This window comes from Heptranchias perlo, chromosome 28 (genome assembly GCF_035084215.1).
Source record: "Heptranchias perlo isolate sHepPer1 chromosome 28, sHepPer1.hap1, whole genome shotgun sequence".
Taxonomy (NCBI): domain Eukaryota; kingdom Metazoa; phylum Chordata; class Chondrichthyes; order Hexanchiformes; family Hexanchidae; genus Heptranchias; species Heptranchias perlo.
The window spans coordinates 356,363-382,239 of record NC_090352.1 but is presented as its reverse complement, the minus strand read 5'-3'; the positions used below and the strand labels follow the sequence as shown (position 1 = coordinate 382,239).

Below are 25,877 nucleotides of genomic sequence, written 5' to 3'. Positions count from 1 at the left end.
TGATGAAAGTGAAGGGTTAGTGTCTAGTATTAGCTTGGTAGTGGCTCCTTCAATTCAGTCACAAAACAAGGAATTAAAAACCAGCTCCAATCAGAATTGTGTCTCCAGCGAGGCCCAATTCAGTGTTGCGAGATTTGGCCTCTCAGTAGTTGACTGAAGGAAGAGCCAAGCCACACATTCAATCCACAACACACTGTGCTATTTGTTCAATTATGCGCATCAGTAGCAGCTCCTTTTCAATGTTGCTGACAGTTATTCAAATCTATCGCCCTGGCAAGTATTTTCTGGGTAAATGGCCTGGAGTGTGTGAAGGAGCAGGGGAGGGGCAGTGGTAACAGAGATTGGGGCTCGATACGGAGAGGCAATCAAGTGTCAGTTCCGAACGGCCGAAGAGAAATCAGGGCCAGGTGTGGGCGGGCCGCAGGGACCAGCAACAGTGGGATGGGATGTAACACTGGGCAGCGGGCAGCTGAAGGAATCTGGTGCATTTAATTCAAAATATTAACATCAAAAGCTTAACTTGGGGGGGAAAACGGGTCTGTTCAGTTTGTCTGTATACTAATGAATTTGGTTGAATTGGGTTAAATTCAGATGCAACTTTCAATCAGTAAACAGGCAGTTGTGGCCGAGTGGGTAGGTCACTGGATTAGATACTTGTTGGGGTTTCCCTGATTACAGTTAGCTCTGGTTTCCCACAGCTGTACTTTGCCACCTGTGGTCACTTTGTTTGAACATGCCCTAAAAACACCAAGCTCGAGGGCTTGATCCCTGCACATTCAGCAAAGATACTTTCCAAAAACGGACTTGTGCACAGTGCCACCAGCTGTGGGGGGCCTGGAGCTGCACCCTGACAGGCAATGTTTACATAGCAATCCTCATTCTAAATGTTCACACGGCTATTTTATGTTGCACATGTTTATATAGCAGTTTTACATTGTAAATGTTGACATAAAAGTGTTGCTCAAAAGTTGTGACAACAGGAAGAGCGGCCATATCTGCTCGTCACGTCTTCATCTATTGTTCAATGAATTCATTTGGAGGTTAAAGCCTAGATAATAAGGTCTGCTGTCAATCACGGAGAATCTGTGGAGTGACTGCAGATAAAAGGTTTTCTGTTTGTTATCATGGGCGAGTTGTCAGAAACTTCACCTAGCTGTCTGATTCAGTGAGGATAGAGTTTGTCGTAGGGAGCTGAGACTCACCTGCATGAGCATCTGAAATACGTGGAGTAAGAAGGCAGAAAAGATCTAAATATGTAACGCACAGAACTACAGGGCGCAAGCACAAAAATAACAAGTTCTTCAGATACCATGAAATGAAAATGAGGAATTCCCATTCTTTAAATATTCTCTGATTGTACAGTATGATTGTCCTGGTGTAGTAGGCTGCGCGATGATTCTATAATTTGAAGGCCATTCACACCACCAATGTGCTGTCTGATTTACAGGTTACATGTGGACAGGATCACAGCCTCTTCAGAACAGAGAAGGGCGAGATCTATTCGTGTGGGTGGGGAGCTGACGGGCAAACAGGTGAGGATACCTGACGACCAGAGTTGAGGGTCTCCTCCATTCACCAGCAGGTGTTTATTTTCAGGATTCAGTTCTGCAGCTTGTGATAGATTTATATTAAAAAAAGCATCAAATCCGAACATACATTTTCAAATCGTCCCGTCCAGTAAATAGTACCACCTCCTCCCTAATCACGGGTAATGCCAACTCAAGGAAAGAGGAAACAAACAAAGTGTTCAGCAAGAATTTGGGGTATTCCTTTCAACTCCCAAAGGCTCCAGGAGCCCCAGGTTATCCATGATATTAGAAATTAGTATCTAACTCCTCCCCCTGCCCATTGTTATAAAAATATAGAAAGAGCAAGTAACCTGTGAATTCAGCAGCACAGACTGTACAGGACGAGAAAAAGCCACTGGGCCGACCCAAAGATCAAAAACAGAATAAGCTCACCAGCTCCACCCACTAACTGATTTACTCAGTAAAGAATTGTCCAACTCCCTCTTAGAATTACTGGTATTATTATCCTCAATCACCTCCCAGGGCAGTCCATTCCAAACATTCCCCACCCTCAATCTACAGAAGTCCTATCTGATCTGGCCATTCCTTCCCCTCTGTACTGTAGTTTTATCTGATCTGAGGAGAGATTGGGTCGACTAGGTCTACATTCACTAGAGTTTAGAAGAATGAGAGGTGATCTCATCGAAACATAAAATTCTAACAGGACTAGACAGACTAGATGCAGGGAGGATGTTCCCGATGGCTGGGGAGTACAGAACCAGGGGTCACAGTCTCAGGATACGGGGTATGCCATTTAGAACCGAGATGAGGAGAAATTTCTTCACTCAGAGGGTGGTGAACCTGTGGAATTCTCTACCACAGAAGGCAGTGGAGGCCAAGTCATTAGATGTATTCAAGAAGGAGATAGATATATTTCTTAATGCTAAAGGGATCAAGGGCTATGGGGAAAAAGCAGGAACAGGGTACTGAGTTAGACGATCAGCCATGATCATTTTGAATGGCGGAGCAGGCCCGAAGGGCCGAATGGCCTACTCTTGCTCCTATTTTTTATGTTTCTGTCCATTCCTTCCCCTCTGTACTGTAGTTTTATCTGATTTGTCCATTCCCCTTTTCTGAGCTTCATCCCATGTCTCTTATTGTGGTTTTTGGGCCTGTGGTTATCAGTTTCTCCAGGTTCTGCTCTGGAAGGAAAGTCATCTTCTGCAGACTCCATGTCAGGTGTCTGAGGCCAGGGATTGGCTGCACCTTTCCCGGTACTGAGATGTCGTTCTTCAATTGTGGTAACCAGAACTGTACATAGCAGCCCAGACCAAACCAACAGCTCCTTGATCTCAGTAGTTGGCCACTAAAGTTGTATAGATTCGGTATCGATTTTCACACCCACTGATTCTGCGCAGTTTGCTTCCCGAGTACCTCAGTTTTGCACAAGTCCAGTGCCAGTGAATGTGGCAGTTTCTGAGTAGGCTCAGGCCACAGCCCTGGACTTTTGGAACTCTTAATTATTTCTGCACATTTGTGAAGATAATGCTGGAGAGGCTACTTAGCCACATCTTGCTTTGGAATGGTCAAGGGTGAGGCTAAAGGGACAGGAGGTATCTTTTTTTAAACCAAATTTTAAAAAAACTATTGTAACATTGGCAGGAATGAAAACTGAAACTGTGCTTTACATTCACACTTATAGTTCACACTTCTAGTTCACTCTTTGTCATGTACAGGAATGGTGGGGGGTGTCTAAAAGGGGCAAAGAAAATTTGTAATTTTATTGAATCGTAGAATGTTCCAGTACAGAAACAGGTCATTTGTCCCATCAAGTCTCAGGTGTTTTTTCCACATGAACCACCTAGTCTAATCTCTCACTCCTACTCGATCCTCAGCCCCCTTTAGCATTCCTCATGGTGACTATCTAATTCCCTTTATTCCATGTATCATTATCTTTGCCATAAGTCTCTTATAAATCATGGACTTTCTAAAAGCTTTTGCTAAGACACCACATCCACTGTATTTCCTTTATCTTCTCTTTTATTTCTTCAAAGAATTCTATAGAGTTGGTCAAACACAGCCTACCTTTAGAAATACTGATTAACACGGCTATCTCCATCCTGTATTACAGACTCTAGTAGTAGGCGGATATGCCTGTAAAGAGGAGAGTCACAAACTGCCCCGCTGCAGTTTTCCTTTCTGAAGAATTTTTTCCCTGAGGATCTTTGCATCAGGTCCTGGTGTTTTGTTCAGTAATTTCTTCAGCCCCATTTCTCTTTGAATATTAACCTCCACAAACTGCTCTCCTCTCCCCTCGGTGCTTTTACAGGTCCAGTGCCCACCTCCACTCTCAAAACTGAGGCAAAGTCCCTGTTTAGTTCTCTGCCATTCCCTGAGTCTCCACGACAAGTTCTCCTTCATTCATCAGTCACGCTGCCCCTACCTTGACCAGCAGTGTGCTTTTAGACTTGTTGCCCTTGTTTAAAGAGTTAGTTCTTTGTATTTAAAAACAACATAGACCTACACTGATAATTCTCTACTTAGGTCTTGGTCACCATGATATAAGCTGTAAACCTACCAGGCTGACGGGGGATGTTGAAGGAGTCAATATTGTACAGACAGCAACGTATGGAGACTTCTGCTTGGCCGTATCTGAAGATGGAGATCTGTTTGGCTGGGGCAACTCTGAGTATCTGCAGCTTTCTGCAGTTACTGAAGCCACACAGGTAGGCTTGGAGGTTCCCTGTCCAGAGAGAGAGGGAGAGACGTACAACGTCAAAACCCATACAAAGTGGTGACACAGCATGTTAATACTCCAGCTCTCGGCAGCACGGACTGAAGGTCTCCCGTCTGGTCACATGCTCTGCTGAGTTCCTGACGTCGGCTCTGTCACTCTGGGCTACCCGGTTTCCACAACAGAATTAGCCCAGCATCACTTCAGATTCCTGGTGTACAGAGTTACATCGCAGCCTGGTTTTGATGCTGTTCTGTGTTAGGATAACAGGGCTGTTCCAGTTACAGACAACTGATCTGATCTGTAATGGGGGGTTTATTTTCAATAAAAAATCTCCTTGCTTTCAAAGGGTCAGTTTGTTTTTACATTTTAAGGTATTTAAAAATAACCTCATCTCTCTAGGAAGCTGCAGCTTATTGTGTGATTGTCTTACATGTTTTGTTTTGACTGCAATAAAAGTTAAATTAGATTTTTTTCTTTTCTCTCCCTCTGATGAAAGCACTAAATGGGGAAACATTTCTGTGTTCTATCCACAACATTATCAAAATTGGATACAAAATTGGCTTGACGACAGAAGACAGAGGGTGGTTGTAGAGGGTTGTTTTTCAAACTGGATGCCTGTGTCCAGCGATGTGCCTCAGGGATCGGTGCTGGGTCCACTGTTATTTGTTATTTATATTAATGATTTGGATGAGAATTTAGGAGGCATGGTTAGTAAGTTTGCAGATGACACCAAGATTGGTGGCATTGTGGACAGTGAAGAAGGTTATCTAGGATTGCAACGGGATCTTGATAAATTGGGCCAGTGGGCCGATGAATGGCAGATGGAGTTTAATTTAGATAAATGTGAGGTGATGCATTTTGGTAGATCGAATCGGGCCAGGACCTACTCCGTTAATGGTAGGGCGTTGGGGAGAGTTATAGAACAAAGAGATCTGGGAGTACAGATTCATAGCTCCTTGAAAGTGGAGTCACAGGTGGATAGGGTGGTGAAGAAAGCATTCAGCATGCTTGGTTTCATTGGTCAGAACATTGAATGCAGGAGTTGGGATGTCTTGTTGAAGTTGTACAGGGCATTGGTGAGGCCACACTTGGAGTACTGTGTACAGTTCTGGTCACCCTATTATAGAAAGGATATTATTAAACTAGAAAGAGTGCAGAAAAGATTTACTAGGATGCTACCGGGACTTGATGGTTTGACTTACAGGGAGAGGTTAGACAGACTGGGACTTTTTTCCCTGGAGAGCAGGAGGATAAGGGGTGATCTTATAGAAGTCTATAAAATAATGAGGGGCATAGATAAGGTCGATAGTCAAAATCTTTTCCCAAAGGTAGGGGAGTCTATAACGAGGGGGCATAGATTTAAGGTGAGAGGGGAGAGATACAAAAGGGTCCAGAGGGGCAATTTTTTCACTCAAAGGGTGGTGAGTGTCTGGAACGAGCTGCCAGAGGCAGTAGTAGAGGCGGGTACAATTTTGTCTTTTAAAAAGCATTTGGACAGTTACATGGGTAAGATGGGTATAGAGGGATATGGGCCAAGTGCAGGCAATTGGGACTAGCTTAGTGGTATAAACTGGGCGACATGGACATGTTGGGCCGAAGGGCCTGTTTCCATGTTGTAACTTCTATGATTCTATGATAAATTGGAATTAAGAATTGGCTTTGGCTATTTCTTTGTCTCCTTCATGGAAGAGAGGCCAATCCACAAAACTCTGGATTGATCCATGTTTGCGGAGTCGAGCTGTCTGACTACAGGCAGGGTGGTCGATCCGTAAATCAGTCGGAAGGCAGATGATGAAGGGTGTGGCTGAGACCTAGGGATCTAACACATAGTTCCCTGAAAATGGGAGTGTAGGTAGATAAAGCCATGAAAAATCCAATCGACTGTTGGGTTTCACCACCGCTTATACCAGACACGTTTCTGCGAACGTGATTTGCCCGCTATATGTGATGATCGATAAATCCATCTGAACGAACAATGAGACCCGGACTTCAAGGGTTAAGTTACGAGGAGAGATTACACAAATTGGGGTTGTATTCTCTAGAGTTTCGAAGGTTAAGGGGTGATCTGATCGAAGTTTATAAGATATTAAGGGGAACAGATAGGGTGGATAGAGAGAAACTATTTCCGCTGGTTGGGGATTCTAGGAGTAGGGGGCACAGTCTAAAAATTAGAGCCAGACCTTTCAGGAGTGAGATTAGAAAACATTTCTACACACAAATGGTGGTAGAAGTTTGGAACTCTCTTCCACAAACAGTAATTGATACTAGCTCAATTGCTAAATTTAAATCTGAGATAGATAGCTTTTTGGCAACCAAAGGTATTAAGGGATATGGGCCAAAGGCAAGTATATGGAGGTAGATCATAGATCAGCCATGATCTTATCAAATGGCGGAGCAGGCACGAGGGGCTGAATGGCCTACTCCTGTTCCTATGATGCTGACCTGCATTGGCTCCAGGTCCGGGAACGCCTCGATTTTAAAATTCTCATCCTGTGTTCAAATCCCTCTATGGCCTCGCCCCTCCCAATCTCTGTAACCTCTTCCAGCCCTACAACCCTCCAAGATCTCTGCGCTGCTCCAATTCTGGCCTCTTGTGCATCCCCGATTTTAATTGGCGGCCGTGCCTTCAGCTGCCTAGGCCCTAAACTCTGGAATTCCCTCCCTAAACCTCTCCCCCTCTCTCCCTCTCTCCTCCTTTAAGACGCTCCTTAAAACCTACCGCATCGACCAAACTTTTGGTCACCTGTCCTGATATCTCCTTATGTGGCTCGGTGTCAAATTTTATTTGATGATCGCTCCTGTGAAACGCCTTGGAACGTTTTACTATATTAAAGGCGTTCTATAAATACAAGTTGTTGTTAACGATTCAATTAACGATTGAAGTTGCCTGAAGCCTTTTTTTATTCGTTCATGAGATGTGGGCGTCGCTGGCAAGGCCGGCATTTATTGCCCATCCCTAATTGCCCTTTAGAAGGTGGTGGTGAGCCGCCTTCTTCAACCGCTGCAGTCCATGTGGTGACGGTTCTCCCACAGTGCTGTTAGGAAGGGAGTTCCAGGATTTTGACCCAGCGACGATGAAGGAACGGCGATATATTTCCAAGTCTGGATGGTGGAGGGGAACGTGCAGGTGGTGTTGTTCCCATGCGCCTGCTGCCCTTGTCCTTCTAGGTGGTAGAGGTCGCAGGTTTGGGAGGTGCTGTCGAAGAAGCCTTGGTGAGTTGCTGCAGTGCATCCTGTGGATGGTACACACTGCAGCCACGGTGCACCAGTGGTGAAGGGAGTGAATGTTTAGGGTGGTGGATGGGGTGCCAATCAAGCGGGCTGCTTTGGCCTGGGTGGTGTCGAGCTTCTTGAGTGTTGTTGGAGCTGCACTCATCCAGGCAAGTGGAGAGTATTCCATCACACTCCTGACTTGTGCCTTGTAGATGGTGGAAAGGCTTTGGGGAGTCAGGAGGCGAGTCTCTCGCTGCAGAATACCCAGCCTCTGACCTGCTTTTGTAGCCACAGTATTTAAATAGCTGGTCCAATTAAGTTTCTGGTCAATGGTGACCCCCAGGAAGTTGATGGTGGGGGATTCGGTGATGGTAATGCCGTTGAATGTCAAGGGGAGGTGGTTACACCCTCTCTTGTTGGAGATGGTCATTGCCTGGCACTTGTCTGGCCTCCGTCAGCTGTTCATAGAATTAACTGTTAACAACTACGTGCGACATGAGCAGCTTCACTTAGCTGATACGATTAACGTGAGATCAGGTGAACCTCATTCAGATGGATTTAGCGACCGTTCGATTTCTGTCTCTGTGGTTCTAACATCCGCCTACTCCTTTCGCAAAGCCAGGTGTTGATTGGATGCAGCCATAAAAAAATTGGCTTTTAAAAAGTCAGTAAATACTGAACTGCGTGAAATAATCAGCGTGCTTAACACATTCTAAGCAGTGCCTTTGATTTGACATCTGTGGTGATGAGACGTGATCAGCGCCATTTGCTCGATATAGGGAGCTGTCCAGGGTAAGCGGGGACAGTGTCAGTGGTGGGGACTGTAGAGGCATAGAGTACGAGAGTAAAGAGGTGATGATAAATGGAGCAGGGCAGTGGTGAGTGCGCTGTGCAGAGTTTTGGATGTTCTCTGCTGTGATAACTGGGAAATGTGTAAAATCTCATGGTGACTTTTCTTCTTTGTAAATCTATATTTTTATTGCAGGTGAATGTTCCAAAGCACCTACCGTTTAAAGGAGTTGGAAAGATAAAGCAAGCAGCATGTGGTGGGACTCATGCTGCCATCCTTAACAGTGAGTCCTCATCTTATAACAATGGGTTCTGTTTGCACAATAACAAGATCCCGGGCTGCCTTAATGCCAAGTAACAGGATTAGGTTTCACAGCTGGACCTACGCCTGCCTCTGGCCGGACGGTTTAAGGTTCAACCTCGGCTTGCGTGTCATTCAAGCAAGCACATTAATTCCACGCAGCCTCCTGAGATTCCAGCATTGTGCCACAGCTCAGTATTCTATACTGGGGGGGCGAGTACTCACCGGACAGACCGCCCCCTTCCCCCCGCGCCCCCCCTCAAGTAATCATCGAAAAGACCCCCCACTCCCACACCCCACCCCCACACCCTCCCCATCCTGCCTCAATAATAACTTTACTGGTAAAGGTTAACATAACCTCACCAGTGCAGCCCGCGAATGTTTCCAGTCTGCACAGATCACTTTCTCAGTCGAGGAACGAGACAGTTTTGAATCCCATGTGTTGCTGATTATCTGAAAGTGTCCATGGGAGGCCGCGTCCAGTCTCCACAAATCACTGTTGAATTTGCCATGAATGAACTTGAGTTGTTTTGTCAATTGCAGGGGAAGGCAATGTGTTTGTCTGGGGTTACGGAATTCTGGGAAAAGGATGTAATCTGTCTGAATCCAGAGTGCCAGAGATGATCCCATCAACGCTGTTCGGCTGGTCTGAGTTCACGCCTCAGGTCCGAGTTGACCGTATCGACTGTGGCCTCAACCATTTTGCTGCCATCACCAGTAAGTGTCTTACACAGAGCTTTAGGAGGTGTTGAAGGAGCACCATTTGTTTCAGGGGATTTGATATTCAGAGGATTGCTTTTTTGTTTTGTTCTGTGGCATCTGACCAGGATAAAATGTGCTGGTCTATTCACACTCACACCTCTGGGCTCCTACCACTGAGGCCCAGTGAACTAAACTGGTGGCTCTTTGAAAAGTGGGAATATTGAGGACTGGAAAACACCCTGTGGTCCCTCCAGCCAGCCCAGGAAATATCGTACCCCACAGTGCCCCTCGTACCCCACAGTGCCCCTCGTACCCCACAGTGCCCCTCGTACCCCACAGTGCCCCTCGTACCCCACAGTGCCCCTCGTACCCCACAGTGCCCCTCGTACCCCACAGTGCCCCTCGTACCCCACAGTGCCCCTCGTACCCCACAGTGCCCCTCGTACCCCACAGTGCCCCTCGTACCCCACAGTGCCCCTCGTACCCCACAGTGCCCCTCGTACCCCACAGTGCCCCTCGTACCCCACAGTGCCCCTCGTACCCCACAGTGCCCCTCGTACCCCACAGTGCCCCTCGTACCCCACAGTGCCCCTCGTACCCCACAGTGCCCCTCGTACCCCACAGTGCCCCTCGTACCCCACAGTGCCCCTCGTACCCCACAGTGCCCCTCGTACCCCACAGTGCCCCTCGTACCCCACAGTGCCCCTCGTACCCCACAGTGCCCCTCGTACCCCACAGTGCCCCTCGTACCCCACAGTGCCCCTCGTACCCCACAGTGCCCCTCGTACCCCACAGTGCCCCTCGTACCCCACAGTGCCCCTCGTACCCCACAGTGCCCCTCGTACCCCACAGTGCCCCTCGTACCCCACAGTGCCCCTCGTACCCCACAGTGCCCCTCGTACCCCACAGTGCCCCTCGTACCCCACAGTGCCCCTCGTACCCCACAGTGCCCCTCGTACCCCACAGTGCCCCTCGTACCCCACAGTGCCCCTCGTACCCCACAGTGCCCCTCGTACCCCACAGTGCCCCTCGTACCCCACAGTGCCCCTCGTACCCCACAGTGCCCCTCGTACCCCACAGTGCCCCTCGTACCCCACAGTGCCCCTCGTACCCCACAGTGCCCCTCGTACCCCACAGTGCCCCTCGTACCCCACAGTGCCCCTCGTACCCCACAGTGCCCCTCGTACCCCACAGTGCCCCTCGTACCCCACAGTGCCCCTCGTACCCCACAGTGCCCCTCGTACCCCACAGTGCCCCTCGTACCCCACAGTGCCCCTCGTACCCCACAGTGCCCCTCGTACCCCACAGTGCCCCTCGTACCCCACAGTGCCCCTCGTACCCCACAGTGCCCCTCGTACCCCACAGTGCCCCTCGTACCCCACAGTGCCCCTCGTACCCCACAGTGCCCCTCGTACCCCACAGTGCCCCTCGTACCCCACAGTGCCCCTCGTACCCCACAGTGCCCCTCGTACCCCACAGTGCCCCTCGTACCCCACAGTGCCCCTCGTACCCCACAGTGCCCCTCGTACCCCACAGTGCCCCTCGTACCCCACAGTGCCCCTCGTACCCCACAGTGCCCCTCGTACCCCACAGTGCCCCTCGTACCCCACAGTGCCCCTCGTACCCCACAGTGCCCCTCGTACCCCACAGTGCCCCTCGTACCCCACAGTGCCCCTCGTACCCCACAGTGCCCCTCGTACCCCACAGTGCCCCTCGTACCCCACAGTGCCCCTCGTACCCCACAGTGCCCCTCGTACCCCACAGTGCCCCTCGTACCCCACAGTGCCCCTCGTACCCCACAGTGCCCCTCGTACCCCACAGTGCCCCTCGTACCCCACAGTGCCCCTCGTACCCCACAGTGCCCCTCGTACCCCACAGTGCCCCTCGTACCCCACAGTGCAATGTTTAACCAGGTACTCACTCTTGATTTGCTGATGCACTCAGTCCCCACTGTGACCATAGGCAGTTACCTCTTCCATGACAACACATCTCCATCTACAATCTTTGCTTCCGCTGCTTCAGCCAATTTTCGATCCATTTTGGAGCACTCCACCTACTATGTTGTGTCTTCTAATCGTATGGATCATTCTCCTGTGTGGCATCGGATCAAAAGCTTTGCTGAAATCTGAAAGAAAAACATCCACTGAACTTCCCCCTATCCCCAAATACACAGAAATATCTAGAAGTTACGACATGTAAACAGGCCCAACCACTCCGTGTCGGTGTTAACCCTCCACCTGAGAAAATAGACCTTATCACGTTTACCCGCCCTCTTCCCATATCCTTCATCCCCCTCTCCAATCTAATCTTCAATGTTGAGATTGTTTCTGCCTCAATCACTAACCCTGGAAGTGAATTCCACAGCCTCACAACTCTCTGTGTGAAGAAGTCTCTCCTTCCCTCTGTTCTAAATCTCTCACATTTAATCCTCTATCTATGGCCTCTCGTTCTTAACCCCTCAACTGCTGGAAACAGTCTGCTATCTACCCTGTCCCCCCCTTTCATAATTTTAAACACTTCTATCATATTACCCCATAATCTGTGTTGTTCTAATGAAAAAAGCACCAATCTTCCAAATCTTTCTTTGTATTTGTATTTCCAGGCAGCATCCTAGTGAATCTTGTTAACTCAAAGAATTGCGAGATTTTCCAGGCATGATCCTTCTCCCATAAATCCATGTTGGCTCTTTTATAGTTCTCTCTTTCTCCAGGTTCATTGTTCGTTCTTTCCAGACACCCTCCAGTGGATGTCAAGTAGATTTTTTTTATTTATCCTTGGGATGTGGGCGTGGCTGATAAGCTCATCCCTAGTTGCCCTGGTGGGGTTTGCTAGGCCAGAGGACAGTTAGAGTCAATCTCGCTGGCGTGGGACTGGAGTCCACAGGCCAGACCGGGTAAGGACGGCAGGTTTCCGTCCCTAAAGGACATTAGTGAATCAGTTGTGTTTTTACGACAATCCAACAGCTTCATGGTCACTTTTACTGATGCTCACTTTTTGTTTCTATTTGAATTCAAATTCTCAAACCTCCACGGTGGGATTTGAACTCGTTCTCTGGATTGCTAGTCCAGGAACACAACCACTACACTACTGTACCTGCTGACCTGTAATTCTCTGGGTTAGCTCTCTGTGCCTTTTTATAGATTGGTGACCCATTTCTCCAACCCTCAGGCACTGTCCCCGTTTCCCAGGTTCCCTAAAGATGCCCACTAGAACATTCCCAATTTCATGAGCGCCTTCCTCAACTACCCTAGAGTGCAATCTGTCTGGACTCGAGGACTGGGCTTCCTTCATTCAGCCTGTCCATCACTACTATCAGCTCCACCTATCTTCCTCATTTGAAATAATTACCAACCTTTGATCTTGGAATCAGAATTTTACAGCACATTTGACCCATCATCTAGAAGTAAAGGGAATTAGGGGTTACGGGGAGCGGGCAGGAAATTGGACATGAATTTAAATTTGATGTTAGGATCAGATCAGCCATTGAATGGCGGAGCAGGCTCGAGGGGCCGATTGGCCTACTCCTGCTCCTATTTCTTATGTTCTTATGTTCATACCTGTGCCAGCTCTCAAAGAGCCATGCGCCTGGTTCCCTTCCATTGCCCTTTCCCCAAACCCTTTTATATTTTTCTTTATCAAATATTTATCCATTTCCCTGAGAAACCTGATTACTGCTTCTGCTTCCCCCACTGATCTGGTAGAGCATTCATTTCATGTCCTAAAGCCTCCTGCAGGAAAACATTTGTCTTCACCTCTATCGAGGAGTGAATTTGCAGGGAAATTAGAGAGGTGCACGAACCATAGAGTAGTGATAATGGGGAACTTCAACTATCTGAATATAGACTGGGATAACAATAATCTAAGGGCAAAGAGGGGGAGCAATTTCTGAAGTGGGTTCAGGAGAACTTTCTTGACCAGTACATTCTGGCCCAACGAGGAAGGAGGCATTGCTGGATCTGGTTCTGGGGAATGAGGTGGGTTAAGTGGAGCAAATGTCAGTGGGGGAACATTTAGGGAGCAGCGATCATAGTATCATAAGGTTTAGAATAGTTATGGAAAAGGACACGGACCACTCTAAAGTAAAAATACTTAACTAGAGGAGGGCCAATTTCAGTGGGATGAGAACGGATCTGGCCCGGGTAAATTGGAATCAAAGATTGGCAGGCAAAACTGTAATCGAACAATGGGCGGCCTTTAAAGAGGAGATGGTTCAGGTACAGTCTAGGTACATTCCCACGTGGGAGAAAGGTAGAGCAACTAAAGCCAGAGCTCCCTGGATGACAAAAGAGAGAGAGAGAAAGATTAAGCAGAAAAAAGGCGTATGACAGATGTCAGATTGACAATAGAAGTGAGAACCAGGCAGAATATAGGAAGTTCAGAGGGGAAGTGAAAAAGGAAATAAGGGGGACAAAGAGAGAGTGTGAGAATAGACTGGCGGCTAATATAAAGGGGAATCCAAAAGTCTTCTACAGGCATGTACACAGTAAACGGGTAGTAAGAGGAGGGATGGGGCCAAAAAGGAGATCTACTCATGGAGGCAGAGGGGATGGCTGAGGTACTAAATGAGTACTTTGCATCTGTCTTTACCAAGGAAGAAGATGCCGTCAGAGTCTCAGTGAAAGAGGAGGTACTTGAGATACTGGATGGGCTGAAAATTGATAGAGGTACTCGAAAGGCTGGCTATGCTTAAAGTAGATAAGTCACCCGGTCCGGATGGGATGCATCCTAGGTTGCTGAGGGGAATAAGGGTGAAAATTGTGGAGGTACTGGCCATAATCTTCCAAACATCCGTAGATATGGGGGTGGTGCCAGAGGACTGGAGAATTGCAAATGTTACACCTTGGTTCAAAAAAGGGTGTAAGGATAAACCCAGCAACTACAGGCCAGTCAGTTTAACCTCAGTGGTGGGGAAACTTTTAGAAACGATAATCCGGGACAGAATTAACAGTCACTTGGACAAATGTGGATTAATTAAGGAAAGCCAGCACGGATTTGTTAAAGGCAAATCGTGTTTAACTAACTTGATTGAACTTTTTGATGGGGTAATAGAGAGGGTTGATGAGGACAATGTGGTTCATGTCGTGTATATCGGTATCGGCTTCCAAAAGGCGTTAAAAACAGTGGATGTCCAAAGGGACTTAGGGGTTCAGGTACAGAGATCATTGAAGTGTCATGAACAGGTGCAGAAAATAATCAAGAAGGCAAATGGAATGCTGGCCTTTATATCTAGAGGACTGGAGTACAAGGGGGCAGAAGTTATGCTGCAGCTATACAAAACCCTGGTTAGACCGCACCTGGAGCACTGTGAGCAGTTCTGGGCACCGCACCTTCGGAAGGACATATTGGCCTTGGAGGGAGTGCAGCGTAGGTTTACTAGAATGATACCCGGACTTCAAGGGTTAAGTTACAAGGAGAGATTACACAAATTGGGGTTGTATTCTCTAGAGTTTAGAAGGTTAAGGGGTGATCTGATCGAAGTTTATAAGATATTAAGGGGAACAGATAGGGTGGATAGAGAGAAACTATTTCCGCTGGTTGGGGATTTTAGGAGTAGGGGGCACAGTCTAAAAATTAGAGCCAGACCTTTCAGGAGCGAGATTAGAAAACATTTCTACACACAAAGGGTTGTAGAAGTTTGGAACTCTCTTCCGCAAACAGCAATTGATACTAGCTCAATTGCTAAATTTAAATCTGAGATAGATAGCTTTTTGGCAACCAAAGGTATTAAGGGATATGGGCCAAAGGCAGGTATATGGAGTTAGATCACAGATCAGCCATGATCTTATCAAATGGTGGAGCAGGCACGAGGGGCTGAATGGCCTACTCCTGTTCCATGTTCCTTTGATAAAGTGCCACATAATAGGCTTGTCGCCTTTGTCGCTTTTGCCAATCACCTTAAATATTTGCCCATGGAATAAAAGGGGAAGTGGCAGCATGGATACGAAACTGGCTAAGTAACAGGAAACAGAGAATAGTGGTGAATGGTTGTTTTTCGGACTGGAGGGAGGTGTACAGTGGTGTTCCCCAGGGCTCGGTACTGGGACCACTGCTTTTTTTGATATATATTAATGATTTGGACTTGGGTGTACAGGGCACAATTTCAAAATTTGCAGATGACGCAAAACTTGGAAGGATAGTGAACAGTGCGGGGGATAGTGATAGATTTCAAGAGAATATAGACAGGCTGGTGAAACGGGCAGACACGCGGCAGTTGAAATTTAATGCAGAAAAGTGTGAAGTGATACATTTCGGTAGGAAGAACAAGGAGAGGCAATATAAACTAGAGGATGCAATTCTAAAAGGGGTGCAGGAACAGAGAGATCTGGGGGTATATGTGCACAAATTGTTGAAGGTGGCAGGACAGATTGAGAAAGCGTTTAAGAAAGCATACGGGATCCTGGGCTTTATAAACAGAGGCATAGAGTACAAAAGTAAGGAAGTCATGATGAACCTTTATAAAACACTGGTTCAGCCACAGCTGGAGTATTGTGTCCAGTTCTGGGTACCGCACTTTAGGAAAGACATGAAGGCCTTAGAGAGTGTGCAGAAGAGATTTACTAGAATGATTCCAGGGATGAGGGACTTTAGTTATGTGGATAGACTGGAGAAGCTGGGGTTGTTCTCCTTGGAGCAGAGACAGTTGCGAGGAGATTTGATCGAGGTATTCAAAATCATGAAGGGTCTGGACAGAGTAGAAAGAGAGAAACTGTTCTGGTGGTGGAAGGGTCAAGAACCAGAGGACATGGATTTTAAGGTGATCGGCAAAAGAACCAACGGTGACATGAGGAAAACTTTTTTACGCAGCAAGTGTTTAGGATCTGGAATGCACTGCCCGAGGGGGTGGTGGAGGCAGATTCAATCATGGCCTTCAAAAAGGAACTGGATAAGTACTTGAAAGGAAAAAATTTGCAGGGCTATGGGGAAAGGGCGGGGGAGTGGGACTAGTGGGATTGCTCTTGCACAGAGCCGGCACAGACTCGACGGGCTGAATGGCCTCCTTCCATGCTGTCCTATGATTCTCTCCTTTGTTCTTTTGATAAATTTCTGCCTTCTAGTTACAGACTCACCGACCAGTGGAAATCGTTTTTCCCAATTTACTTTTTCAAAGCCTCTCAGTTTGGGACACATCTATCAAGCCTCTTTACCTCCTTTGTTCACTTAATTTTAACAAAGCTGTTCCAGTACAGCTACAACACTGGCATCTACCCGACAATGTGGAAAATTGCCCAGGTATGTCCTGTCCACAAAAAGCAGGACAAATCCAATCCAGCCAATTACCGCCCCATCAGTCTACTCTCAATCATCAGCAAAGTGATGGAAGGTGTCGTCGACAGTGCTATCAAGCGGCACTTACTCACCAATAACCTGCTCACCGATGCTCAGTTTGGGTTCCGCCAGGACCACTCGGCTCCAGACCTCATTACAGCCTTGATCCAGACATGGACAAAAGAGCTGAATTCCAGAGGTGAGGTGAGAGTGACTGCCCTTGACATCAAGGCAGCATTTGACCGAGTGTGGCACCAAGGAGCCCGAGTAAAATTGAAGTCAATGGGAATCAGGGGAAAAACTCTCCAGTGGCTGGAGTCATACCTAGCACAAAGGAAGATGGTAGTGGTTGTTGGAGGCCAATCATCTCAGCCCCAGGACATTGCTGCAGGGGTTCCTTAGGGTAGTGTCCTCGGCCCAACCATCTTCAGCTGCTTCATCAATGATCTTCCCTCCATCATAAGGTCAGAAATGGGGATGTTTGCTGACGATTGCACAGTGTTCAGTTCCATTCGCAACCCCTCAGATAATGAAGCAGTCAGAGCCCGCATGCAGCACGACTGGACAACGTCCAGGCTTGGGCTCATAAGTGGCAAGTAATATTTGCCCCAGATAAGTGCCAGGCAATGACCACCTCCCCTTGACATTAATCGGCATTAACATCGCCGAATCCCCCACCATCACACCCTGGGGGCACCATTGACCAGAAACTTAACTGGACCAGCCATATAAATACTGTGGCTACGAGAGCAGGTCAGAGGCTGGGTATTCTGCGGCAAGTGACTCACCTCCTGATTCCCCAAAGCCTTTCCACCATCTACAAGGCACAAGTCAGGAGTGTGATGGAATACTCTCCACTTGCCTGGATGAGTGCAGCTCCAACAACACTCAAGAAGCTCGACACCATCCAAGATAAAGCAGTCTGCTTGATTGGCACCCCATCCACCACCCTAAATATTCACTCCCTTCACCACTGGCGCACTGTGGCTGCAGTGTGTACCATCCACAGGATGCACTGCAGCAACTCGCCAAGGCTTCTTCGACAGCACCTCCCAAACCCACGACCTCTACCACCTAGAAGGACAAGAGCAGCAGGCACATGGGAACAACACCACCTGCACGTTCCCCTCCAAGTCACACACCATCCAGACTTGGAAATATATCGCCGTTGCTTCATCGTCGCTGGGTCAAAATCCTGGAACTCCCTCCCTAACAGCACTGTGGGAGAACCGTCACCACACGGACTGCAGCGGTTCAAGAAGGCGGCTCACCACCACCTTCTCAAGGGCAATTAGGGATGGGCAATAAATGCCGGCCTCGCCAGCGACGCCCACATCCCATGAACGAATAAAAAAAATAATGTCCTGTTTGGAATCCTTCAGGGCTCCCACTATTTCCCTATATTTATAAAAAGAAAACTTCCACACTGTGTTTTATATTCTCAGCAGTTCTACTTCACTCAGAGGATTGTGAATATTTGGAATTCTCTCACCCAGAGGGCTGTGGATGCTCCGTCATTGAGTATATTCAAGGCTGAGATCGATAGATTTTGGACTCGAGGGGAATCGAGGGATATGGGGATCGGGTGGGAAAGTGGAGTTGAGGTTGAAGATTAGCCATGATCTTATTGGATGACGGAGCAGGTTCGAGGGGCCGTGTGGTCTACTCCTGCTCCTATTTCTTATATTCTTATAGTATCATAGTAAGTACAGCACAGGAGGCGGCCATTCGGCCCATCATGCCGGCTCCTTGAAAGAACTATCCAATTAGTCCCATTCCCCTGCTCTTTCCCCATAATGTGGAGATGCCGGTGATGGACTGGGGTTGACAATTGTAAACAATTTTACAACACCAAGTTATAGTCCAACAATTTTATTTGAAATTCACAAGCTTTCGGAGGCTACCTCCTTCCTCAGGTGAACGGTGTGGAGAATGTTCCACAACATTCACCTGAGGAAGGAGGTAGCCTCCGAAAGCTTGTGAATTTCAAATAAAATTGTTGGACTATAACTTGGTGTTGTAAAATTGTTTACAATTGTCTTTCCACATAGCCCTGTAAATTTTTTCCCTTCAAGTATTTGTCCAATTCCCTTTTGAAAGTTACTTTTGAATCTGCGTCCACTGCCCTTTCAGGCCGTGCATTCCAGATCAGAACAACTGACTGCGTGAAAAGATGTTTCCTAATGTTGCCTCTGGCTCTTTTGCTGATCACCTTACTTCGCTCTGTTTGGCCCTCCTCACCAGCTTCTTACCCCCCCTTACCTTACATGTAAACTCACCCCTGTCCTCTGGTCTCTGCATGGATTTATATTTGAGGAAAGCTCTTTGTTTGACCTTTCCCTGCAGCATTTCTCTCTCTTCCCACGTCAGTCTCCTTTTTCTCTGCTGTATTTCTGACCAGGTGGGATGTTGTTACTTGTATCGATCAAATTTCATCCTTGAGCTTGTGCCACTTTCCCTCTGTGCTTCCTTCTAAACATTTATCCCAATCTACATGCCCTCAGCTCGCTCCTTGTGAGTTTGTGTAGTGTTCCCTCTCTAGTGTTTCCATTGCCATTCCTTGTAAATTTGGTTTGTCAACATGATACTTGGCCACGGGGAGCGGTGTTGTTCTGGAATGCAAGCTAACCCGTTACACCGACTGTAGTTAGACATTTACCAGATAGGCGAGCAGTCAGTCTGTGGGCCATACTGTAGCAGCAGCTTAATTAAGAATGACAGTCCATTCTGGTAAAACCATGCCCACATATCACCAGGAACAGTAGTACTCATCGGGTACAAGTAGCCCTGGGACTGAGCCCTAGAACAGCAGCAGCCTCGGAGAGCTAAGTCCCAGGGCTACTTGTACATTGAAACTACAGTGCAGAAATAGGCCATTCGGCCCAACTGGTCCATGCAGGTGTTTATGCTCCACACGAGCCTCCTCCCTCCCTACTTCATCTCACCCTATCAGCATATCCTTCTATTCCTTTCTCCCTCGTGTTTATTCAGCATCCCCTTAAATATATCTATGCTGTTCGCCTCAACTACCCCTGTGGTAGTGAGTTCCACATTCTGACCACTCTCTGGTAAAGTAGTTTCTCCTAAATTCCCTATTGGGTTTATTAGTGAGTATTTTATATTTATCACCTCTAGTGGAAACATTTTCTCTCCATCAGCCCCATCCATCCCTTTCATATTGTTAAAGACCTCGATCAGGTCACCCCTCAGCCTCTTTTATAAAGAAAGAGCCCCAGCCTGTTCAGTCTTTCCTGATAAGTATATCCTCTCAGTTCTGGTATCATCCTTGTGAATCTTTTTTGCACCCTCTCTAATGCCTCTATGTCCTTTTTATAATATGGAGACCGTGCACAGTGCTCCAAGTGTGGTCTAACCAAGGTTCTATACAAGTTTAACATAACTTCTCTGCTTTTAATTCTGTTCCTCTAGAAATGAATCCCAGTGCTTGGTTTGCCCTTTTTATGGTCTTATTAACCTGCATCGCTACTTTTAGTGATTTGTGTATCTGTATCCTGAGATCCCTTTGCCCCTTTACCCTATTTAGACTCTTATTATCCAAGCAGTGTGTGGCCTCCTTATTCTTCCTACCAAAATGCACCACCTCACACTGATTTATATTGGAATTCATTTGTCAATTACACGCCAATTCTACAAGTTTATTAATGTTCTCTTCACTTTCTTCCTTTGTATTATCTGCACCCCCCAATTTGGCGCCTTGCGGAAATTTTGTAATTGTGCTTCCGATTCCCGAATCCAAATCATTGATGTAAATTGTGAACAACAATGGTCCCAGCACCGATCCCTGTAGAACAACACTTCCCAACTTTTGCCAGTCTGAGTAGCCACCCTTAACCCCTACTCTCTGTTTTGTAGCCAGCGTGCTATCCATTCTGCTACTTGTTCCCTGACTGCACACGCTCTGCCTGAGTCATGAGTCTACTATGCGGTGCCTTATCAAAGGCTTTTGAAAATCCAAATATATTAGATCTACTTCATTACCCTTGTCTAACCTTTGTTACTTCTTCAAAGAATTTAATAAGGTTGGTCACGCATGACTTTCCCTCCGGAAATCCGTGCTGACTATTCTCCATTATATTTTCAGTTTCTAGTAGTTTTTCTATTACATCTTTGAGTAAATCAAGTTATCTTTGAGTTATCTTTCCTCCCACCGATGTTAAGCTAATTGGTCCATCATTCCCTGGACTGGTTCTATCTCTCTTTTTAAATATAGAAATCACATTAGCTGTCCGCCAGTCCTCTGGCACTATTCCCTTTTCCAATGAATTTTTATAGGCAACCGAGGTCTCACCAGGTTCATTTTTAATTTTAAAAAGTCTCGCAACATTTGTGTGATATAAAAAATTCCTACATTTACATTAATTCTTACACTTTCCCATTGTAAATTCCTGTGTTTACCGTGGCCGAGTTTGTGTCATTCACACCTCTCAAAAGGTCGTGGCTTCAATCTCTACTCCAGAGATTTGAGCTCATAGTTCAGGCTGACACACCCAGTGCAGTGCTGAGGGAGGGGCCGCGCTGTCGGAGGGGCCGCGCTGTCGGAGGGGCCGCGCTGTCGGAGGGGCCGCGCTGTCGGAGGGGCCGCACTGTCAAATGTGCAGTCTTTCCGACCAGATGATAAACCGAGGCCCCGTCTGCTTGTTCAGTTGAACTTAAAAGGCTCCTATGACACTATTCGAAGAAGAGGAAGAGAGTTCTCCGAAGAGCAAAAGAGTACTGGTCATTGTCCCTCAAGCCTCATCACCAAAACACCTCATTGCTGTTTGTAGGGTCTTTCTATGCACACATTGGCTGCTACGTCTGCCAAATTACATCAGGGACTACATATAAAATAATGTATGGCTGTAAAATACTTTGGGACAGCTTGAGGACGTGAATTACACTATATAATTGCAAGTTTGTTCCTTCGTTCTATGTCCCATTTATAATGGAAACTGCCTGTGGAACCGTGTCACTGTGACACCTTCCTGCTAATGGACATGGAAATTTATAATAGAAATATAAAAAATACGGACAGAATGTATGACTTTAAAGTGGAGACCGAATTACACCGAGGTGCCCTACTCCCTGCCCTCTGGCCCGGGTGCTCCCTGCCCTCTGGCCCGGGTGCTCCCTGCCCTCTGGCCCGGGTGCTCCCTGCCCTCTGGCCCGGGTGCTCCCTGCCCTCTGGCCCGGGTGCTCCCTGCCCTCTGGCCCGGGTGCTCCCTGCCCTCTGGCCCGGGTGCTCCCTGCCCTCTGGCCCGGGTGCTCCCTGCCCTCTGGCCCGGGTGCTCCCTGCCCTCTGGCCCGGGTGCTCCCTGCCCTCTGGCCCGGGTGCTCCCTGCCCTCCGGCCCGGGTGCTCCCTGCCCTCCGGCCCGGGTGCTCCCTGCCCTCCGGCCCGGGTGCTCCCTGCCCTCCGGCCCGGGTGCTCCCTGCCCTCCGGCCCGGGTGCTCCCTGCCCTCCGGCCCGGGTGCTCCCTGCCCTCCGGCCCGGGTGCTCCCTGCCCTCCGGCCCGGGTGCTCCCTGCCCTCCGGCCCGGGTGCTCCCTGCCCTCCGGCCCGGGTGCTCCCTGCCCTCCGGCCCGGGTGCTCCCTGCCCTCCGGCCCGGGTGCTCCCTGCCCTCCGGCCCGGGTGCTCCCTGCCCTCCGGCCCGGGTGCTCCCTGCCCTCCGGCCCGGGTGCTCCCTGCCCTCTGGCCCGGCCTCACTTGAAGGCTACACTTGATCTTGACTCCCAATATATAACAGCACGAGGCGTCGACTGGTGCGTGATTAATATCTATACATCTGTCATGTGTTTCATTGAAAAATTGTACATAAACATTCCTATGGATATTCTCATTGATATGTTTATATTTACTTATAACCATTCCCCAAGACACCATTAGGTGTTGCTCCAATGGTGTTTCCAGTGTTAATCTCATTGTTGACATGTAACACTGATTTGTAGCCCCAGAAATCAGAGAGCTTTTAGCAGAATCCGACCACTGGATGATTCTATGGTTCCATGTCTTCTCCCCACAAATTACTCAAAATACTTTGAATATTTTTCATTTGCCATTTTTCTCTGTAACTGAAATTAATGATACCCCAAATAAGGGTTTAACCAAAAAAAATTGCATATTTTACAATAACTTGATCAAACTTACAGAATTGTCTGTTTCCTTTACCCAGAGAGTGGTGAGAATGTGGAACTCACTACCACAAGGAGTAGCTGAGGCAAATAGAATAGATACATTTAAGAGAAAGCTGGATAAGCACGAGGGGGAAAGGAATAGAAGATATGCTGATCGGGTGAGATGCACCAGGGAGGGAGGAGGCTCATGTGGAGAATAAACGCCAGCATAGACCAGTTGGGCCGAATGGCCTGTTCCTGTGCTGAAGACTCGATGTAAAGCCTGCATTAACATTTTTAATAGAAGCCCTCAGCTTCTCCTAAAAGCCTGACCTTGACTGGAGATTTTTGTCCAGAGCTGTGACGTTGTTAGCTGAATTCAGATTGTGCAGTCTGAGCATGTGCAAGTACTGACAAGACCATAGAGATTAACCAGATAAATCCAGGAAAACCCCAGCAGCTGGTTCTGTTTATCTCCACATTGATCTACACACTGATATCAGTTACAAATCAACATTATTGTTATTTTGTTTGTGCATCATTTGTGTCTATTTGATTGAATTGATGTGAAATGATGAACTCTCTCATTCAGCCAATCGTTGATCATCTACTTTGGGGGCTAGGGAGGAGAGAGAGGAGAAACTTGAGGTTTTTATTGTTTGTTTAATAGTCCAGACAATAATGTTGTCGTTGTGTTGCAGATCGTGGAGAGCTCTTTGTATGGGGCAAGAACCTCCGAGGTTGCCTTGGCATTGGGAGGATGGAGGATCAGTACTTTCCGTGGCGGGTAGGCCTTTCACTCATTTCATATTCAGGTTCACAGGAATTACCGTGGTGCAGTTCGACAGTTTGTGTCAATCTCACAGAATCCAATTTAGCAGATAAACTGAGCTCAAGCTGAACAGCTGGAGGCAGTGTTCTTTCAAGGCTTGGAATATTAACTATCTTCCTCCCAAGCCTATCTCTCGGGTCAGTCATCAGAGATGATGAATTAATTGATTTCCTTTAGTCTGCGGACTTGCATACATTAGCATTTCAAAGATAGACTGCCCAAAGGAGACTCTGACCTAATCATTTTCTGAATACAGGCAGTGACCACCAGCAAAGGTGGTGGGTTGTCTCTTACTGTAAATGTGGATAGTTCTGTTCGGTTTAGTGTGTTGCTCACTCTCCTGAGTGGAAGTAAAGGAGTCCTTTAACAATGCAGCTAACAGAGACCCAGTTTTATTTCACATTTACTTTACTATCTAAAGTCATCTGAAAACCTAATATAGAAATGCTGTACCATGTCACACCTGGACCACTCATGTATCTGGTCTGTGTTAGAGCCTCTTGATTCAGGTTTCCCTCCACTTGTTTGGTACCTATGATGGACTATGGACTGGAGCCCATTGCTGAGAGTCTGTGTTGCTAATAGAGGAAGTGGCTAATTGTATCTCCTGGGCTGTTTCAGGTGACTGTACCAGGCGAGGTCATGGACGTGGCTTGTGGGGTGGATCACATGGTGGCTGTTACAAGATCATTCATCTGAACCAACACACATCGAACATGATGAGAGATTAGAACACGGATCCTGAGATTCTGGATCAAAACAGCTGTTAGTTCCAGAGCTGGCCTCCAACATCTGTAGAATCTATCTGGAGAAGAGTTCTCTTTATATCACAGTGTAGTTCTGTCTTGAACTGCATAGTCAAGTGAGATGTGGGATGCTTTTATTGATCAGGTATTGGCAGTGTAGTGGAGCTGCTCGTGTTCATTGTACATTGATCTTCAAAACAAGCTTTTCTTTTAAAATGTGTTCTGCTTTCCTTCCACACTGTACTCAATCTCACTCTATCTCTCACTTGCCCTCTTTCTCTTTCTCTCTCTCTCTCTCTCTCTCTGATTTTTTCCTCTTCCTTTCCTTTAAAACTGAGTCGAGGTGCCATTTTACCTAACTGTATGTAAACGTGCGGTGATCTTATTGCAGCTGCTGTAGTAACAGTTGTGACCATTGATATAACAGTTGTGACCATTGATATACAGGTTGTGACCATTGATATACAGGTTGTGACCATTGATATACAGGTTGTGACCATTGATATACAGGTTGTGACCATTGATATACAGGTTGTGACCATTGATATACAGGTTGTGACCATTGATATACAGGTTGTCACAGATCCACAGATTACTTCACCTCATCTCAATCTGGGATATTTTCCCGACCATCACATCGAGGAACTCGCTTCATTTTCCTTTGGGAAAGAATTGTTCTTATTCGATGGGCTGAAGCTCATTGCTCGTTTTTCTCTGAGTGACGCTGTTTTATCCGCCAGCACCTTCCCCAATCTCCCATTACCTGTCAGAACTATTGCTCATTCTCTCATTGGACCTTTTTATATAAAAATATTTGCAGTACTTCAAGTGGCCACGATCGATAGTCCCAGCCCCTTCAACTCCCTCTATGTGTCCAGGATACCACAATTAATGTAACACGCTGCTGTGATGTCACAATACTGGGGCCCTGGAGCAGTGAACAGTATAACTCCCATCCAGTAATACAGTTTTAAGAGATGTAGAAACTCATTGGAAACAGATCGTTCTGTACTGAGACCAGAATCAGGAATTCACATGATAGAGGAATTACAGAGTCACGTGTGAGAGAGGGGAGTCACGAGTGAGAGTCCACAGCTCATTTCTGAACTGTCCGTATCAAACTTCTACACGTCTAATTTGTGTAATTTTTTAAGTTAATGCATGAAGTGATAACAGGTCATTCAGTCCATGAAAGCTGTTCCAGGGACCATGTGGAATCTGGTGCATCACCTGACCGGCCATCTCTCTCTGGTAACGGTGACACTTTCAATAACAGGAGATCAGTTTCACTTTCCCCGGGAGTTTTGGGAGAGGGAAAGTGGTTGGAGAGAGATGATGATGGAACTTCTCGCAAACTGGCCGTGGATATTTATACAGCCTGGGCCAGAGACAATGATGTGGATACAAAACTGGAACTGGTTGGCTGAGGGGAATAAGCCAGTGTCCGCTCTCAGGGACTTACCTCCTCACGGTTATGGTAATGTGCTTTACAAAACTACAGTAAACAGAAAGCAGCATTTAATTCAGTGTGTGAAGGGGTCAGTTCACTCTTGGTAGAAATCACCTGAAACTTTTATTTGCTGGTTTCTGCTCCTGGTCGCTCGCAGTGGCTCAAGGGGAAAATGTCATGATTCTTGTAATAAATGAATTGTAAAAGATTATAAATGAAAA

The 25,877-nt window shown here is 47.2% G+C and overlaps 2 protein-coding genes across 3 annotated transcripts in view; one reads left to right on the top strand and one right to left on the bottom strand.

Moving 5' to 3' along the window:
• LOC137344767 (carbohydrate-responsive element-binding protein-like) overlaps positions 1 to 25,877 on the bottom strand; it is a 400,141-nt gene that overhangs the window by 34,080 nt on the left and 340,184 nt on the right. The window lies entirely within an intron of this gene.
• Positions 1,397 to 25,877, top strand: rcc1l (RCC1 like; the record flags this gene model as incomplete). The annotated part of the gene is made up of 6 exons (XM_068007897.1): positions 1,397 to 1,532; positions 4,053 to 4,234; positions 8,444 to 8,531; positions 9,092 to 9,265; positions 23,330 to 23,415; positions 24,082 to 25,877. Coding segments are annotated over 6 exons (744 nt in total), but the record flags the coding sequence as incomplete, so codon positions are not given.